The 20545-nt window shown below is 36.5% G+C and overlaps 1 protein-coding gene across 2 annotated transcripts in view; it reads right to left on the reverse strand.

Moving 5' to 3' along the window:
- LOC136034905 (protein cueball-like) overlaps positions 1-20545 on the reverse strand; it is a 79643-nt gene that overhangs the window by 15245 nt on the left and 43853 nt on the right. For both annotated transcript variants that reach the window (XM_065716401.1, XM_065716402.1), the window contains exons 4-5: positions 11074-11277; positions 5005-5895 (exon numbers count right to left, since the gene is read on the reverse strand). In XM_065716401.1, the coding sequence (XP_065572473.1) occupies positions 5005-5895; positions 11074-11277 (1095 nt within the window). The remainder of the gene's footprint in view (positions 1-5004; positions 5896-11073; positions 11278-20545) is intronic.

Here is a 20545-nt window from a genome sequence, read left to right on the forward strand (position 1 = left end):
TTGATTTCCATTTTAAGTATAAACAAAAAGACAGTGTTGTCTAATATCTATCCTTATTCATAACAACCTTGGCATTAAAACTTTCTAATAAAAATACCATACTTCCACCTGATATTTTTTTTGTCACTGTGTGTAAAATTTAGCTAAGTCAATACTGTCTCTTGTCAGTCAGCTCTACTGGTGCATGTATTGCTAAGACTGACCCTTTGCTTTTTGAAATTAATAACAGCACTCATACTATCAGCCGTCTTACTATCATGTGAATACCATATTAGCTTATGGGCAATTTTATGACCAAACATTGTTTTTGTTATCACTAGATCGTTATGCCTACAAAATCCGGCAGTCTGAAACCATTACCGTTTTCTTTTCCAACACTAAATTTTCCTAAACTAGGATACAATCTCTCCCTATTTCTACCAAACATGGCCTACTAATATAAATACCATCTTTTTATCTTGGATCCTGTCTGTTTATTCCTGTGGCTGTAAGTAAAATTTATGAGAGTCACTACTATACTAGGATTATTATTCATAGCGTAAATGAACATACGCTACGTATATATATATATATATATATATATATATATATATATATATATATATATATATATATATATATATATATATATATATATATATATATATCAAACAATTCGTGGTAACGAACTGTAATAAGGAGCATCCCGGCTTTTTATGCTGATTTTAAATATATAAGTTTCATCAAGTTTAGTCTTACCCATCGAAAGTTACGAGCCTGAGAAAAATTGCCTTATTTTAGAAAATAGGGGAAAACGCCCCCCTAAAAGTCATTGGATCTTACCGAAAATCACACCATCAAATTCAGCGTATCAGAGAATCCTACTGTAGAAGTTTCAAGCTCATTTCTATAAAAATGTGGAATTTTGTAATTTTTGCCAGAAGGCAGATCACGGATGCGTGTTAATTTTTTTTTTTTTCAGGGGTGATCGTACCAACCCAGTTGTCCTACAATGTCTCGAGAGGGCTCATTCTAAAGGAAATTAAAAGCTCTAGTGCCCTTTGTAAGTGACTAAAAAATCAGAGGGCACTTAGGCCCCCTCCCACGCTCATTTTCCCCCCAAAGTTGACGGATCAAAATTCTGAGATAGCCATTTTGTTCAGCATAGTCAAAAAACCTAATAATTATGTCTTTCGGGACGACTTAATCGCCCACAGTCCCTGGAGGAGGGGCTGCAAGTTACAAATTTTGACCATTATTTACATATAGTAACGGTTATTGGGAAGTGTACAGACGTTTCCATGGGGACTTTTTCGTGTTGAAGGGGGGAGGGTTACTTGGGAGGAGCTTTCCAAGGAGGAATTTATCAGGATGAAGAGGCTAAAGGATTTTTTAGTATTATTTATGAAAAAGAATGAGAAAATAAATTAAAAAAAATTTCAGCTGGAAGCAAGGAGCAGCATTAGAACCTAAAAAGAACAGAAAGTACTACGTAAATAAGGGGGTTCATCTCCTCCACAATACTAAGCTCTTCACATTAAAGTATATTTAGTAATTTCAACTTTTATTCTATGGCCTTTGGGATTCAGGGATCATTCTTAAAGAATTGGGACAAAATTCAAGCTTTAGTGTAAAGAGCTAGGTATGGACTAGGGGGCGAATCCCCTCATATACGTAATAAAAATATACAAATATAGAAGTTCGGTACGCAAGTAGATTCTTAAGTTACGTAAATTTATTACTAATAACAAGAGCTAAGAGCTCATATGGCACTTGTGACGAGGCGAGAAGAGCTAAGAGCCAAGAGATCATATGGTATGAGCTCTAACAAAATTCTATGAATCGATAGATTGATTTAACAAAGGAAAATAAGAGGCTTAATGCCGGTCAGGATTTAAAATAAGAGTTCTGAGTCACGATGTCCTTCTAAATATCAAAATTCATTAAGATACGATCACCCACTCGTAAGTTATAAATACCTAATTTTTTCTAATTTTCCTCTCCCTTTAGCCCCAGATGGTCAAATCTGGGAAAACGACTTTATCAAGTCAAATTGTGCAGCTCCCTGACACGCCTACCAATTTTAATCGTCCTAGCACCTCCAGAAGCACCAAACTCGCCAAATCACTGAATCCCTCCCCCCAAATCCCCCAAAGAGAGCGAATCCAGTACGGTTCCGTCAATCACGTATCAAGGACATTTGTTTATTCTATCCACCAAGCTTCATCCCGATTCTTCCACTCCAAGTGTTTTTCCAAGATTTCCCCCTCCAACTCCCCCCAATGTCAAAAGATCTGGTTGGGATTTGAAACAAGAGCTCTGAGACATGAATTCCTTCTAAAAATCAAATTTCATTAAGATCCGATCATCTATTCGTAAGATAAAAATACCCCAATTTTCACGTTTTCCAAGAATTCCGGTTTCCCCTTCCAACTCCTCCCAATGTCACAGGACCTGGTAGGAATTTAAAATTAGAACTTTAAAGCACAAGATCCTTCTAAATATCAAATTTCATTAAGATCTGGCCACCCTTTCGTAAGTTACAAATACCTCAATTTTCAAAATTAACCCCCCCCCCCAATTCCACCAAAGAGAGCAGATCTGGTCCGGTTATGTCAGTCACGTATCTTAGACAGTTTTCTATTCTTCCCATCCAATTTTATCCTGATCTCACCGCTTTAAGTATTTTCTAAGATTTCCGGTCCCCCCAACTGCCCCCCCCCCATTATGCTTGATCCGGTTGAGATTTAAAATAAGAGACCTGAGTTACGAGGTCCTTCTAAATATGAAGTTTCGTGAAGATCCGATACTCCTTCGTAAGTCAAAAATACGTCATTTTTTCTTATTTTTCAGAATTAACCCCCCCCCCCCAATAGAGCGGATCCGTTCCAATTATGTAAATCACGTATGTAAGACTTCTGCTCTTATTTTTCCCACCAAGTTTCATCCCGATCCCTCCAATCTAAGAGTTTTCCATGATTTTAGGTTCCCCACCCCAAACTTCCCCCAATGTCACCAGATCCGGTCAGGATTTAAAATAAGAGCTTTGAGACACGATATCCTTCTAAATATCAAATTTCATTGAGATCCGATCACCCGTTCGTAAGTTAAAATTACCTCATTTTTTCTAATTTTTCAGAATTAACCCCTCCCCCAACTACCCCAAAGAGAGCGGATCCGTTCCGGTTATGTCAATCATGTATCTAGAACTTGTACTTAATTTTCCCACCAAGTTTCATCAAGATCCCTCCACTCTAAGTGTTTTCAAAGTTTTAGGTTTCCCCCTCCAAACTTCCCCACTCAATGTCACCAGATCCGGTCGGGTATAAAATAAGAGCTCTGAGACACAATATCCTTCTAAATATCAAATTTCATTGAGATCCAATCACCCGTTCGTAAGTTAAAAATACCTCATTTTTTCTAATTTTTCAGAAATACCCCCCCCCAACTACCCCAAAGAGAGAGGATCCGTTCCGTTTATGTCAATCATGTATCTAGGACTTGTGTTTATTTTTCCCACCAAGTTTGGTGAGACCAGTTTTGACCAGATGGTCAAATCGGGAAAACGACTACTTCTAACCCCCCAACTCCCCAAAACAGAGCAGATCCGTTCCAGTTATGTCAATTATGTATCTAGGACTTGTGCTTATTTTTCCCACCAAGTTTCATCCCGATCCCTCCACTCTAAATGTTTTCCAAGTTTTAGGTTTCCCCCTCCCAACTCCCCCCAAATGTCACCAGATCCGGTCGGGATTTAAAATAAGAGCTCTGAGACACGATATCCTTCTAAATATGAAATTTCATTGAGATCCGATCACCCGTTCGTAAGTTAAAAATACCTTATTTTTTCTAATTTTTCAGAATTACCCCCCCCCCCCCCAACTACCCCAAAGAGAGCGAATCCGTTCCGGTTATGTCAGTCATGTATCTAGGACTTTTGCTTAATATTCCCACCAAGTTTCATCCCGATCCCTCCACTCTAAGTTTTTTCCAAGTTTTAGGTTTCCCTCTCCCAACTCCCCCCCCCAATGTCACCAGATCTGGTCGGGATTTAAAATAAGAGCTCTAAGACACCATATCCTTCTGAATATCAAATTTCATTGAGATCCGATCACCCGTTCGTAAGTTAAAAATACCTCATTTTTTTTAATTTTTCAGAATTACCCCCCCCCCCCAACCACCCCAAAGAGAGCGGATCCGTTCCGGTTATGTCAATCATGTATCTAGGACTTGTGCTTATTTTTCCCACCAAGTTTCATCCTAAAGTGGTTGTCCCCTCCGCAATGCCTCGCTCTTTACGCTAAAGTCTTTTATTGTTTTAAAAAGTAGAGCTGTGAGAAAGAGTCAAACTTTAGCGTAAAGAGCGAGGCGTTGTGGAGGGGACAACCCCGTTCATATTCTGAATAATTTCTTTTCGTTTTAAGTTTTAGTGTCGCTCCTTACTTGCAGTTACAAAAACTTGTTTTTTTTTAATTTAATATATATATATATATATATAACAGCAATTCCAGAGATATCGCAAGGTTTTTATATCTGGCGTTTTTTATTTCGTCACTTTAAAAGTGACGTTTTTATTTTTTCCTCCATATCAATAACTTACCGAAACTTAACTGTACATTCAAACTAATAATTTGAGTCAAGGAGAGATTATTGAGGAATCAACAAGCCCCCCTCTCCCCATCAAAAGATCTAAGACATTTAGACAGAAACAATTTGGCTCATTGTTTATTTGGCTCATTTTTAATTTTTATTTTTATTTGCATTAAATGGCCAGTTGGTAAAATAGTACTCTGACACCGATCACATGGCACAGTAAAAGTCACTTAAATTTACATATAACTATATTTGCACATATATTATGTTTCTACCCCTTTTTTACGTGCATAGAAAAAGAAACGTTATAATTTAAACTAAGAAATATGTATCGATCGGAATAGTTGTCTTCTCCGTGATAGCATACAGAAACAGGAGTGTTAAAATTCCCAAACATGAGTATTTAGAAAATAAAATTAAAGAAGAAAAAACCTGCAAATAGGTCCCCCGTCTTCGGTTGCAATACAACTTCCTCCATTGAAACAATAGCTCTTGCAAACACTTCTACTATCCAAGACCCTTTTCTCACATCTAGAGCCACTCCATCCGTCTTGACAAAGACACACTGAAGTCCTATTGACAACACTGCACATACCGCCATTCAAACAGAAGTGGTCGCACACCCCATATTGACATCGTTCACCAGCATATTCCTCACCACAGGAACATTGGGGTCCTTCAACAGATACTGAACAAACCCCATTATTAAAACAGTGATCTTTACAAATGTTCCTTTCACAACGGTCCCCAGCATACCCTAAGTTGCAGCTACAAGTGGGTTTGTTATTTCGAATAGCACATATACCGTTATGGCAGAACTGGTAGCATTGATTAATTTCGCACTTAGAACCGGTGAAGCCTGGAGGGCATACACAATAGGGTTTATCACCTCGGGATTGACAAGTACCTGTATTGAGACAGTATCCAGAAGGGCATATTTCAACTTCACAACGTGAACCTTTATACCCCAGTTCACAATCGCAATATTTTACTAAACCATTCAGTATTTTACAAAAACCATGCAGACAATAACCATTGCACTGATCTGAAGAAGTGTCTTTCAATTGCATTACGGGGTTGTCTACCATCGCAATCGGTTCCTCAGATGATGGTTTATTACAATATACATATTCAGGATGGACTATAGATATAGCATACGGTGCGTAATTACCACCATATACAAAGAGCTTTGGTGTTTGGGTGGTAGAAACATCATTTGAGATGTACCAGACGCTGCTCGATCTCTGATCAGACCAAAAAATATGCGATCTTGTAACTGCCAACTGTATTGGATATTGGTCATGACCTTTCACATGAACTTGCCTGAAAATAAAAATTATTTGTAATTCGGTTAAATCAGTCAAGCAAAAGTTCATATGAACTGCTCCCAATATTAAGCGAACCTCTAAAATCAAACTTTCGATAGCAAAAAATATTTCTAAAAAAATCCCACTCTTATGTTGGTTCCAAATATACAAAATTTATTAAATTCAAAATTAATCAAAAACAGTTAAGAGATCCAGAAAATTTGCATAATTTTAGAAAAAATTTGCGTAATTTTAGAAAAGGGGACAAATCCCTAAAAGGATACGCTCTTATTGAAAATTACATCATCATCTTCACAATGCCCATGAACATTATTGAGGAAGCTTCAAATTCTTATATGCAAAAAAAAGAAAAAAATCCTAATAGGTAACTAGTGCATGATTATTTTCCCCTAAGACAATCATATTAAAGTCGTGGCTATACAATATCGGGAGAGGGTTCATTCAAATAGAAATCTAAATTCCTGCTGCCCATTTTAAGTAAAAAAGAGGGATTGTGATGCAGCAAAATAATGATTTCTGGCCTTTTTTTTGCCGCGAATCCAAATTCCTGGCCAGAACAGGGACAAAATGCTATCAAGTGAAAATTCTGATATAATCGATTTTAATTTAAAGCTATATACATACAATAATAACTTCAGATCTTGCCGAAGAAGAGCACCAACTTCAGCCATTTTGTGCCGTAAAACTGGAATTATGCCATGAATAAAGCCACGAGAAAGATCTGGTTGAGCAGGATACCAGTAATGTCCATCGACGGAAATCACAGAGGAGGTATACTCCACTCTGTACTCTAAGCAACACCCGGCAGAAGATTCAGTGGAAGAGAACTAAGCCAAATATTTTATGTTTAATTAAAAAGTTGAAAATGCGGATATTTGAAATCGTAGTGCAAATCTGACAATGATAGCGATCTCTTTTTCCAATACAAAGAAAACAGGTCTTAGAAGAGTGAATGATATAGAAAAGAAAGTATCATTTAAACATAATAAAGAAAAACAAAACACTCAGTATTTCAACGAAAATAATAGTAATTATACAGTTTTCTTCTTACTTTATTTTCAAAAGTCAATAAGTTTCTTCTAATAACCTCTTTTCTTTTTCTTACGATTCTTTTACGATTCAAGAATCATCACTAATCGCTATTTCCTGCAAAAATTTTGTCAGCAAAAGAACAACCATTAAAAAAAGATTACATAAATTATTTCTTTTTGATAAAAGAAGTGCGCCTGAAATTTTCTACTTGCACATTTTTCCAACATTCGTGTCACGTGCTGGCATCACTTCTAAGAACAACATCTGGTGTTTAGGCCGATTACCAACTATTATAGTCAAATGTTACCTTATGCAAGAGTAAGATGTATTTGTGATAATTTGATTTAGCTCTTCAGGACAAAACACCCAGTTTATCACGTAGAATTTCAAGAAAGAGATGGAAACAAAAACAAAAACATTGAGTAAATGACTCTTAATTAATTAGTTCCATTAATCAGTTTTTAATTAATTCATTAATTAATTATTTTTCAATTAACTAAGCTTCAGTGGCTCACCTATTTTTCTTCTCAGGAAAACTTTTGAGCTTCAAGAAAGGGGGCGATGACCCGAGGTATACAAAAAAAAATTTGGAATTTTGCGAATTAAATGGGAAATGCGTGAAATAGTAGAAATGCGTAAAAATTCTAGTTGTAAAATTGGAGGGGGCAGGGATTCAATACCTCCTACGTAAATGCCCGATTCAAGGCTATTAACATTTTCTCTGTTTGTGTAAACATACTAATCATTTCTGTCAAATTAAAAAAAAATGAATTATTCGAATCAGGTGTCAGACCACAACAATCAGTGACATATATAGCCACTTGTTAGATGTGTTGTTCCATCTCAGAGAATCAACTGGCTGTGATTAATTTGACTTAATTATCAGCATAAAGCTTTAGGGTTGCACTCATTTTTCTTTTCAGGGAAATTTTAACTTTCAAGGAAGGCTGGGACATACAAGAAAACTTTAAAGATCTAAAAATAGGTGAATTAAATCAAAAATAAACGAAATCATAGGAAAAAGCATAAATTTGAAATTTTTGGTTAAAAAAAAAGGGAAACCCATATTCCCGTCCTCTCCCTGAGTGAATCTTTCACCTTAAACTTTTCCAATATTATTTCGTATAATTAAAGACTTTTTTTAAAAGTGCTACCATACCATTATACTGACATAACAACCATTGCATAAAGCATGTTGTTTTGGCATGATGTTTTTTAACAGCTTGCTATTTACTATTTTTTATTTCGTAATATGAAAATAAAATTATTGTTATAGCTTACTAAAGACACTACTTTGTTAAAAAGAATTTTAAGAGTTTTCAAAATCAAATTTACTATTTTTGACTTCCTGATAGAAAACATCTGTAACAACATATGTTTATAAGGAAAGTTCTAAAATATTCGAGGTCAACGGACAAGGTATCATTGATTAAAAAGTATTTACAGTATTCAATAGTATCTGATAGCAAGCTATTTTAAGCAAATGTTTATTACATTATATTTTCTATTATAGTGTAAACTCTAATTATATTATAATTATTTTAGAAACATTTTTTTATCTTTAAAATAGGTCAAAAATTGGCGGGAGAATGATTGAAATAAACGAAAATTTTTCTATTTTCTAAGCAAGTTTCGAGAATTCTTTTAAAAAAAAGTCCAAGCAGTCAGAATCCTAGATGGATCTCATACTGATGATTCCAATGATATAAGTGTTTTGTCCTTTCGATACAAGTCACATCTGAAGACTTGTCCCAAAATTACATGTCTACCAGGGAGCATAAATCTTAATGCTTGAAATTTATACAAAGTTCTCAACCCCCAGTGGCCTAAAATACGAAAGACAAAATTCGAGGAGAGTGGCGAGCAAAGTGAAAAGATGAGATAGTTAAAAGCCACTATCCGGAGAGAAGTCTTGATTACGTTTCAATAATGTACATCATCTGGATCAATATCTTACCGCGGTTGAACACTCGCTAATTTTTCCCAATATAAGGAACTAGGTCGTTTGAAGTCAAAGACACAATCCTTGCAGAGAGCAAATCAACAGTAAAAATACTGAACTATTCATGTTGATTATTATCTGTTTTATCGGATATCCATCACCACCATCACCTTTACGGCTGGTATTTAGGTACTTGGCAAGGCTTAGGATCATCAAACAAATCAATGGCACACAGAAACTTTTTGTTCAAACAATCTCCAAGAAAGACAGAATCTTATCAGCCCTTACTCAAGAGGAGAAGGCTAAAGAATTCAACCTAGACCCACGTAGAAGAGCAAAGTAGATCCGTATAGAGGGCTTCAACCAATACTCAGGGTTGCCAAAACACACTAAGAACACATTAGAGGTCGTTAACCTAAGAACAAATGTGGTCTCTTGAAAATTATTATCTATTTTATAGGATATCCCTCCACATGGCAGGTATTTAAGTATTTGGCATGACTTAGGCACGCCGTGCAGCAACTGAGGGCACATAAAAAAAACTGTTGTTAAAACAATCTCACCCACAGGCACTTAGGAAGAGGATAGGGAAGAGATTGAAGCTAGACCGTATAGAAGACTGATATAGATTCACAAAGAGGGCTCCAGACCATTATTTAGGGTTATCAAGAACCCACTAAGAGTTCATGAAAGCTCACCAACCTATATAGCAATGTGGTCTCTTGAAAATCATAATCTGTTTTATAGAATACCCACCCACGAGGCTGGTATTTAAGTACTTGCCAAGGCTTAGGCAGGGATTCCTCCTCCGAGGAGGAGGGGAAGGGATTCAAGCTAGACCCATATAAAAAAATTAAATAAGACCCATATAGAGAACACTGGTGCCTTGGGTTACATGAAAGGTCGGTTTCCTAAGAAGTCACTCCAATAATAAAGATTGGAAGTCTTTACTTGACTTCACTTCTAACAAGGGGATACAAAATCAATTCTAAAAAGTCGGCAGTAAGAGGGGTTTGGAGGGGGAAACGGAATTATTTTTTGCCTTTGTGCTTCTAACACAACCATCTTTCTTCTAAAAAGTTGGCAGTGAGAGGGGTTCGGAGGGGGCTTGTGCCTCTGACCATACAGACTGAAAATCATTGCATGTCTAAGATTAAAAAAATCACTACCTGTCAATATTTCTGCTAAACGACTGGCAATGGGGGAGAATTAAGCACAGCTTGGATTTGACCCTGTTTTGCACCTGCATAGTACTTATTCTGTTTATTCCAATTAGTTTCCACGGGTCACCCTTTTGCCTTCCAATAATGTAGACTAAAAATCCTTGAGTGGCTCTAGTTAAAACACTGTACAGTATGTATATATTCATTTCAAACATTGGCGACGGAGGAGGGAGGGTTTTCCAGGGGGTTAAGGCTTACTGCACTCCTCCAAATCTAGATTTATATAATGGGCATTAGTTCGGTTTAACAAGCTGATACATGCCAACTTTTCAACTACAATGCATGTGTGAAGAAAGATTATTTGCATGATTTGGAGCCCTAGCACCTGGGGCCGTATGAATCAAACTTACAGAGAAGGCACATTGTAATAACATTTGGATCATTCTGAGTGAAATGACTGTCTTAAACGTTTGATCCAGTACTACGGGGAAACAGTGATACTGGGATGCCCGGGGTCAAATAAGACGCGAAAACTGGTTGGTTCTCCTCTAGCTAGTTTTGATCCCTGGAAAGGGACATCAGAGCTTCCCATTCCTTTAAATTAGAAAGTAGGAAAATTAAATAAAAAAGTAGAAAGAAGGAGTAATTTAATCCATGCGAAAAGGAGAAGTTTCCGTTTGAGTCTAGAAGGGGGCAGCCCAACCCTTATTTGCGACATTTAACGTTGGTTGTACGCTTGAACTAATTATTCACTGGAAAGTTATGTTAATTTTATATTTCATTTTTTTTAATTTTAGGTTATTTGCTAGTAGTAGTATCTGTCCATTATTAGTCTGATTTAGTAGATGACTACATTTCTTGTCACTAATGTTTAAATATCTTTCTTTGCTTTTCCTTCAAAAATTTATTTTGAACTTTTTTCCATAAATATTCAAAATTTTTACAGTAGTAAAAAAAACAACTTTCATCGCTGAATTTTCTTGAAAGGCAAAAATTAATACGGACTATGGACGATTTAGAGTGTCAAAAGTCTCACCGGTTACTACCATCTGTCGTGACAGACTCTATATCATACGTATAACCTGGTTTAGCATTTGTGAAATACAGTCGGTTGCCGAATATCGTCAAACCATGTGGCTGGTAGAGGGCGTCTCTTACTACGTCAATTCGACCAGATCCATTGGTAAATGCGCTCTCAATGCTTGGACTCTCAAAGTTCCAATTTGTCCAGAATAAACGACTAAAAGGCAATATAAATATTATAATGAGTAAATGCGACAAATCATGGTAAATAACATAATTGAAAGTCTATCTCAGAACCTATCCTGTGCAAAGCTTCTGCACGAAACTTATGTATACAGGGTTGTGATCGTGGTCTATGAATATCACGGAAGGGTTACCACCCGGTGAGAAAATCACTAGATTTTAGTGATTTTCAGTGATTTTTTTCAATAATTTAGTGATTTATGTGCTGATTTAGTAATTCTTTGTATGAACAATATAGAAAATCACTAAAAATAGTAATATACCACCAGGGGTGGCAACCATGTATCACAATCATCTTAAAAACGTAACCCCCTAGCATCGCAATTCTAGACCAGCGCATTTGTGCACTATCAAACGCTTGATTAATCTAAAATACGAGGCAAAAATGCTTAACAACATTTATCACAGACTATGAAGATTAAAATTAAAATATAAACTCCTTTTCACCCAAATGCATAAGACAATAATTTTTGTTTGCCTGTTACCAGTATAAGTTGATTTTTTTCAATTACTAAAAATGGAAGCAATTAGCGATCAGAATATTTGCCATCATATGTCATATGTCATCATATTTCTTGATTGCACCGTGCTTTCAATTTTAATCCTAAAAAATAGAATACTTATGGGTGGCAAGAAATACAGTCATTTCTCGATCCCTTTCTTAGTTGCCGGTATGACGATAAGCCATCTTTTATTCATCAACTAAAGAAGTTCAAGTAGCCCTCTTGATATTAATTAAATAAAAAAAACTAGTTTTTTTAACTGAAAGTAAGGAGCGACATTAAAACTTAAAACGAACAGAAATTACTCCGTATATGAAATGGGTTGTCCCCTCCGCAGTCCCTCGCTCTTTAGGCTAAAGTTTTTAATTGTTTTAAAAAGTAGAATTGTGGCAAAGAGTCAAACTTTAGCGTAAAGAGCGAGGGACTGCGGAGGGGACAACCCATTTCATATACGGAGTAATTTCTGTTCGTTTTAAGTTTTAATGTCGCTCCTTACTTTCAGTTAAAAAAAACTAGTTTTTTTTATTTAATTTCTGAACGTTTTTGAATTAATGCATGTTTGATTTTGGCTCTCCGCACACAAATTATTGAAATGAAATTAGTATATTAATTTTTTTTAGGCTAAATGGATTTCTCTTAGTTTTGATCAGACGATTTTGAGAAATAAGGGGTGGGGAAGGAGGCCTAGCTGCCCTCCAATTTTTCGGTTACTTAAAAAGGCTACTAGAACTTTTAATTTTCAACGAACGTTTTTATTAGTAAAAAATATACGTAACTTAAGAATTAACTTACGTAACAAACTTTTATATTTTTATATTTTTATTATGTGTACGAGGGGGTTTGTACCCTCGTTAATACCACGCTCTTTACACTAAATCGTAAGTTTTGTCCCAATTCTTTAAGAATGATCCCTGAATCAAAAAGGCCGTAGAATAAATAGTTGAAATCACTAAAAATATTTTAGCATAAAGAGCGAGGTATTTATCTCCTCCTAAATACCTCGCTCTTTATGCTAAAGTATTTTTAGAACCCCTCATATGCGTAATAATCTCTGTTCGTTTTAAATTTCAATGCTATTCCTTACTTTCATTTGAAAAAACGTTTTCATGTTTATTTTTTCATTGTTTTTTTTTTATAGTAATGCTAGAAAATCCTGCGCCCTTTTCATTGAATTTTTCTTCCCCCATGACATATTCCTCAAAGGAAAGATCCTCCCACAAAGCCGTCTCCCATCAACCCCAACCCCCAAACCAAAAAATCCCCATGAAAACGTCTGTACACTTCCCAATAACCGTTACTATATGTAAACACTGGTCAAAGTTTGTAACTTGCAGCCCCTCCCTCAGGGATTGTGGGGGAGTAAGTCATTCCCAAAGACATAGTTATTATGGTTTTCGACTATGCTGAACAAAATGGCTATCTTAAAATTTTAATCTGTTGACTTTTGGAAAAAATGAGCGTGGGAGGGGGCCTATTTGCCCTCCAATTTTTTTGGTCACTTAAAAGGGCACTAGAACTTTCATTTCCGTTAGAATGAGCCCTCTCGCGACATTCTAGGACCACTTGGTCGATAAGATGACCCCTGGGAAAAAAAACAAAAAAAAAACAAACAAGCAAATAAACACGCACCCGTGATTTGTCTTCTGGCAAAAATACAAAATTCCACATTTTTTAGATAGGAGCTTGAAATATTTGCTACAGAGTTCTCTGATATACCGAATGCGATAGTGTGATTTTCGTTAAGATTCTATGACTTTTAGGGGATGTTTCCCCCTTTTTTCCAAAATAGGGCAAATTTTCTCAGGCTCGTAACTTTTGATGAAAATGACTAAATTAACTGAAACTTATATATTTAGAATCAGCGTAAAAATTCGATTCTTTTGATGTATCTTTTAGCATCAAAATTCCGTTTTTTAGAGTTCCGTTTACTATTGAGCTGGGTCGCCCCTTACTACAGTTCCTTACCACGAACTGTTTGAAAAGAAAATAATTCGGTATTTCGGGGCTTCTGACATTATTACTCCTTTGCGGAAGTTAGGCTCAAAATTGAAAAAGGATTATATTTTTTCTCTGGGCCCCTTCCACCTCTTAGTTCGTTTATTTTCCCGTTAGTTTTCACCTGTTTTCGCTTTATAGTTGTGTTATCTCTTAGCAGTACTTTCGTTAGTTGAGTTATGATTGTGGTATATATGTTTTATCGCTCGTATATTTGTGTTATTTTCAAATTATACTCCATAATAGAGAGGCTCCGAACACCCAGCATTGTATATTAAGCTCTTAATTTGACGTTTTTTTCTAACGTGACCAGATTCGTCCTGCGCCCTTTTCATTGAATTTTTTTTCCCCATGGCATATTTCTCCAAGGAAAGATCCTCCCACATAGCCTCCTCCCTCAACCCTACCCCCAAAACCAAAAAAATCCCCCTGAAAACGTCTGTACACTTCCCAATAACCATTATTATATGTAAACACTGGTTGAAGTTTGTAACTTGCAGCCCCTCCCCCAGGGACTGTGGGGGAGTAAGTCATCCCCAAATACATAGTTATTATGATTTTCGACTATGCCAAACAAAATGGCTATCTCAAAATTTTGTCCGTTGACTTTGGGAAGAAAATGAGCGTGGGAAGGGGCCTAGATGCCCTCCAATTTTTTTGGTCACTTAAAAAGGGCACTAGAACTTTTCATTTCCGTTAGAATGAGCCCTCTTGCGACATTCTAGGACCACTTGGTCGATACGATTACCCCTGGAAAAAAAAAACAACAAAAAAAAAAAACAAATAAACACGCACCCGTGATTTGTCTTCTGGCAAAAAATGCAAAATTCCACATTTTTGTAGATAGGAGCTTGAAACTTCTACAATAGGGTTCTCTGATACGCTGAATCTGATGGTGTCATTTTCGTTAAGATCCTACGACTTTTAGGGGGTGTTTCCCCCTATTTTCCTAAATAAGGCAAATTTTCTCAGGCTCGTAACTTTTGATGGCTGAGACTAAACTTGATGAAACTTATATATTTAAAATCAGCATCAAAATGCGATTCTTTTGATGTAGCTATTGATATAAAATTCAATTTTTTAGAGTTTTGGTTACTATTGAGCCGGATCGCTCCTTACTACAGTTCGTTACCACGAACTGTTTGATGCTAACCTTGATAATCTTCCCTTCCACCCCTACTTCAATATTAAGGATGCCAAAAGTTCCATGGTCTTAATCTTCCTCCTTGTCACTCTCTCGTTAATTAGACCCTATTTTCTTGGAGATCCAAACAATTTTATCCCCGACAATCCTTTAGTCCCTCCAGCTCATAGAATTTTTTTGGACGGCAATTCCCGAGATTGTAGGTAAGGAAACTGGGGAGCTCCTGGACCATGATGCAATAAATAAGGGGGCCATGTACATCTTTCGACTCGTGATTGTCCAGGGATCCTTTAAAAATTGGTCTTTAATCTTCAAATGAATGCCACATATCAAAAATGTTTTATATTTACGGCTCTCAGGTAGCTCCTTGAGGGAGCTCTCAGTTAGGTTCAATTAAAGATACCGTAGGGTTTTTAGTCTTAATCTTCCTCCTTGTCACTCTTTCCTTGATTATACCCTATAATCTGACCCCACCAATCCTTTGGTCACTCCAGCCCATAGAATTTTTTCGGACGGCAATTCCCAAGGTTGTAGGTAACGAAACTGGGTAGCCCCTGGACCATGATGCAAAAAATAAGGAGGACGAGTACATCTTTCGACTCCTGATTGTCCAGGGATCCTTTAAAAAGCTGGTCTTTAATCTTCAAATGAATGTCGCAATCAAAAATATTTTATATTTACGGCTCTCAGATAGCTCCCTGAGGGAGCTCTCAGGTAGGTTCAATTAAGGATACAATAGGTTTCATAGTCTTAATCTTTCTCCTTGTCACTCTCTCCTTAATTATACCCTATAATTTGACCCCGCCAATCCTTTGGTCACACCAGCCCATAGAATTTTGCGGACGGCAACTCCCTAGATTGTAGGTAAGGAAACTGGGGGGGCCTGAACCATGATGTAATATATAAGGAGGCCATGTACATTTTTCAACTCGTAATTGTCCAGGGATTCTTTAAAAATCTGGTGTCTAATCTTCAAATGAATATTGCAAATCAATATACGGCAAAAAGAACTCTCAGGTAGATAGGCTTGATCTTCAACCTCCAGAATTCCAGGGTCTTGTTTTATCCACTACGCTGTCACAAGTTAATAAATAACCTTTTTTAATATCCCATTTTTCTATATCTCATTTATGTTTTTATACTTTCTGTTTTTAACTTTTAGCAATAAAACTCTCCTAGGCTTAGATTAGATCCGAGATAAAATTAAAAAAAAAGATTTTAATGAAGGAAGTTAAGAGCGAATTTTGAAACTTTTAGATGTTTTAGGCTTTTTGCCGCAGACCATTGTCCATTCGCAAGTTAGCACAAGCTACCTTTCTTTTAACCCGATTCTCATAAAAGCATTAATCAAACGGGGAATGCAAAATAATGTATGCTTGAGAAAAAAAAACTCAGCATAGACAACCAGGCTAACCTGTCCCTAAAGACATTTGTAAGAAACAAGTAAAATAATTTGATAACTAAGAAATGTTAGCTATCATTGATTCTCTGTCAATGTTTATGGCATAGAATCTGGACTTCCTGGTTAACAGGATATCCTATGATATGGAAACATGGATGGAGCATCCTGCTCCATCATCAGTCTTCAAAAGTTTGTGGAGATTTTGCCCTTCAAAATCTCCACAAAAGTTTCTGCAACCACATTTGCTAGAGCAGGCTATATTCGAGAATTAGAAGAGGCAAAGGTTGGTTATAAGTAATGCTGGAAAATAATTATAAAATCCAATATTTTTAGATTCTGCTGAAGTATTAGCTTTGCTATTATAGTTTTAAGTTAGAAAAGGAATCTTGCATCAAGATTACCAAAAGTAATAGGAAAATTGTAGAAATAAATTCGTATTATCTTAATTTTTCAGAGTGTGCAAAAATGACCACGCTGTTAATTAATTTCAAAATTTTTCGTTTATCCCAGGGATGCAAAATGAGTTATCGAAAGAAATTGTTAGCAAGCAATTCTCAAAAAAGCATTATTCAGGGACGGGGGATATAAAATTGGGAAAAGTTTGGTACAGTCTACTTGTCTATCCTACTCTTGGATATATTTGTACAAAGCCAAAAAAGAATTGATCCATTAGCCATCTCCTTACGATTTCCGACTAGTCTGCTAACGCTGAGTAAAAAAGGGGACGTATCAATCCCATCCAAGCATAAATGTGATTGTCTTCGTTTCTCAAGGTGGAGGACACTAAGGCCCAGCGCCCACGGGGAAACTGTTTTGAGGCTAGAATTGCTAAGCGATTGCGCACGTAACTGTTTTGTGACCATGGCTTGAGGTAGAGTGGAGGCCCGCCCACGAGGCAATCCAGATGATACCGGTTTCCTATCAGTGTAAACCAGTTCCGTATGAGCCTTCAGCCGTCGTCACAGTTGCGTTGCAGAATGCTGTCTTACACATTTTCGGGAGTTACAGCTTTGATATTGTCCAATTATTTTGGCTCCTAATATTTCGGACCAGGAGATAAACGTGAAAGTCGTAGAACTGGAGAAGCATGATGGGCTGTGAAACTATAAACTTCCAGCGTACTCAAGGAAAGACGTGATAGAGAAAGCTTGGCAAATTCCTTCGACATTCTGTAAAATGCGATAAACTTTCTATCTGCTTGAGACAGTTCTTTTTCTGCTAAGAACAGACGAGTCTCTGCACTCTTTTCCAAGTAGGAATGGACCCAATACTCCCTCTGAACCCTACAAAACTTACGGTACTCATAGTAATCAATTAAGTCTTCCTCGTCAGAACTCAAAATAGTCAACCCCACTGCACTGGTCAATTAGATAAACACAACTGATCCACAACCACTCGCATCCGTGGGTAGAGACACGTCCGATTTTGGTTATAAACTGGTCGTAAACCAGTTGCAGGTAAGGCTAGTTTCCAACCGTTGTCTTAAAACAGTTGCCCCGTAGGCGCTGGGCCTAACACTCTAGTAAATTAATTTACGACAATGGCAATTTTCACGGTACACTTTTTATTTTGATTTCCGGTCACATCATGTTCCAGGGGTTCCCAGCTCTCTTTAAAATTCTCAAGATTTTGTTCCCATAATAGAAAATTACCATTCTATAATAGCTTCTATTTTCCGAATTGGCGTCAATTGACAATCTTTTTTTTGTTCACTAGAAAGTTTTTTTTAATGCATTTTAGAAATTTCCATTAGTATGGGCGCCGGTTAACTCTTCACTAGGTTGCTGCTGCTGTTGTAACCAAGATGGGAGACTGTAGGCCTCCAGTAAAAAAAATTTCAACCTAAAGGGCCATTATTAGTGTCACATGGAAACTTTACTCCAGTGCTATCACGACAAATTTATAAAATTCACGTATATACGAGCACTAGCTTTGGTACGAGTCATGAACTATCTCTCCATGATCTTCCAGTAAACCACTAGCATTGGTGAAAAAGAAAGATAAAAGAAAAATAAAAGAGAAAAAATAGAAGATAAAGAATGATAAAAATCAAAGAGAGTAAAAATAACATAAAGATAAAAGAGAGGAAGACACCAATGAGCACTGGAAACGTAATTACAAGTTTACTATTTTCTTTGGGCGACACGTCATAATTACCCAAGCAAAATTTTCCTCGTTATTAAAGATGGGGGGGCTCTTGACAACATATGGCAATATACGGCTTTCAATTACGCCGAATTCAATGCCGAGCTTTTTATTTCAATGTTTGAAGGGTTTCAGGCTATTTTCAAATTCTCAAAAATTACTTTTTATAATTGCAAATTAGAGATAAATTTAGGAAGAAGAAGAAGAAGTCTTAAAGAGAAAGTAACCAATAACCTAAGCAGTATCAAACAGCTTGGGGTAAAAAATGTAAATAAGGAGCAAACTGTTCGTATAGTCACCAAAACTGTAAAATAAGTGATTCGAAACAGATTTGGAATTGGATTTTGTGGTAATCCTCAAAACAGGGGCAAAACATCCCCAAAAGGATGAGTTATGTTAATAAAAACTACGATCAGCCCTCTTGCAGAAACTTAAAGCCCCTTTCAATAAAAATGAGAAATAATTTTCTTTCATGAAGAATGGAAATCTATGATGCGGCTTTATTTATTTCCTTGTTTTAGCCCTCAGGGGCGATGGTATCGAACCAATGATCCAAGAAAAAAAAGGCTCATTCGAATGAATTTTTTTTTGTTTAATTAAATAAATACTACTGTAAAACAAAAAATAAAACTTGGATTGAAAAATTTTTATTTAACAATACTTTTATCTAATCATTGGTAAGTAAAACGGTTCAAAATAGGGATGATACCTTTTTATTGACAGTGAAATATAAAATTATTTAACTGGATATTTCGAACACATATACAGTGTTCATCATCAGCAGTAAAACTGGTTTTACTGAGTTTTACTGCTGATGATGAACACTGTATATGTGTTCGAAATATCCAGTCAAATAATTTTATATTTCACTGTCAATAAAAAGGTATCATCCCCATTTTGAACTGTTTTACTTTCGTCATGGAAAGGCAGTGTGGTCTTCGAAGTTATCTACATCATTGGTAAGGACTGTAAATACAGTAAAGAAGTCAAAAGCATAACAGCTAACGCTTAAGGTGTTTTGGACGGTTCAAAATAAAATTGGAAGCATAGGAAGATAAGTTTTAGATAGGGATTTCACAACCAAAAGTACTGACACTGAAGCCAAGGTACCACAAGCACTTCTAAAGGTTGAAGATACGCAAGATACTCTGTTTAACGACAAAAGGAACTGTCCTGTCTAGAGGAATTATCTAAGGATAGTTGTTCGTAACCGTCTGAATGAATGTAAATCGCTATATAAAAAAAAAACAAACAAAAAAAACTATGAAATGTGACCCGATTCCGCTTTCTTGGACCATAATGAAAGAATAAAATATCAAGCATACTAAAAAAAGACACCTCAAGCGGCTTGACCATGTAATGAGACGCCCAGAGGAAACCCCAACCCCTGGTTCCCACTGCTGCGATTTCGCGAAATCCTGCGACATGCGACTAATGACACAAGTCGTGCGACAAACGACGCAAAACCATCCATTTTGCTGCAATGTCGGATGCGTTGAATAATTTCAACTCATACGAAAAATCGCATGCGTTGTTCTGATTTAAAAAACAAAACAACAAATCATAACCAAAGTCATGGAGCTGATTGAAAAGCTAATTTTGGTTGTTAATTAATTTTGGCTGTTTGTCGCAGCGACGCAAAAGTCTGCGGTTCTTTGTGAACCTCCTTTCGATTCAATCGTACGTGTGTTCCGCCAGAAAAAAATCGTGTCGGGATTGACGCAGCAGTGGGAACCAGGGGTAACACGCAAGTCCGACAGAAAGTTATGGCGGAACGTCGTGAAGAATGATGTCGAGGAAAAGTCGTGGCTTCAACTCATCCAGCCACAGATAGAGGACAAATCACTTTGACAGAACCCAGTCAAGCAGCTTCCTAGTGCTGAGTTGGGCTGAATGGTTAAGATGGTTAAATCAAATTTTCCACATGGATGATGATATGGTACCAAAAATTGTTCTTTTTATTAGCTGAGCTGGGTTCAAATGAAAAGCACGAAGTCCTTTAGATGGGTGAGAAGGGGTCACAAAAAACGATTTAAAGGAAATTAAAACTTCA

Source organism: Artemia franciscana, chromosome 13 (assembly GCF_032884065.1).
Source record: "Artemia franciscana chromosome 13, ASM3288406v1, whole genome shotgun sequence".
NCBI classification, from domain to species: Eukaryota; Metazoa; Arthropoda; class Branchiopoda; order Anostraca; family Artemiidae; genus Artemia; species Artemia franciscana.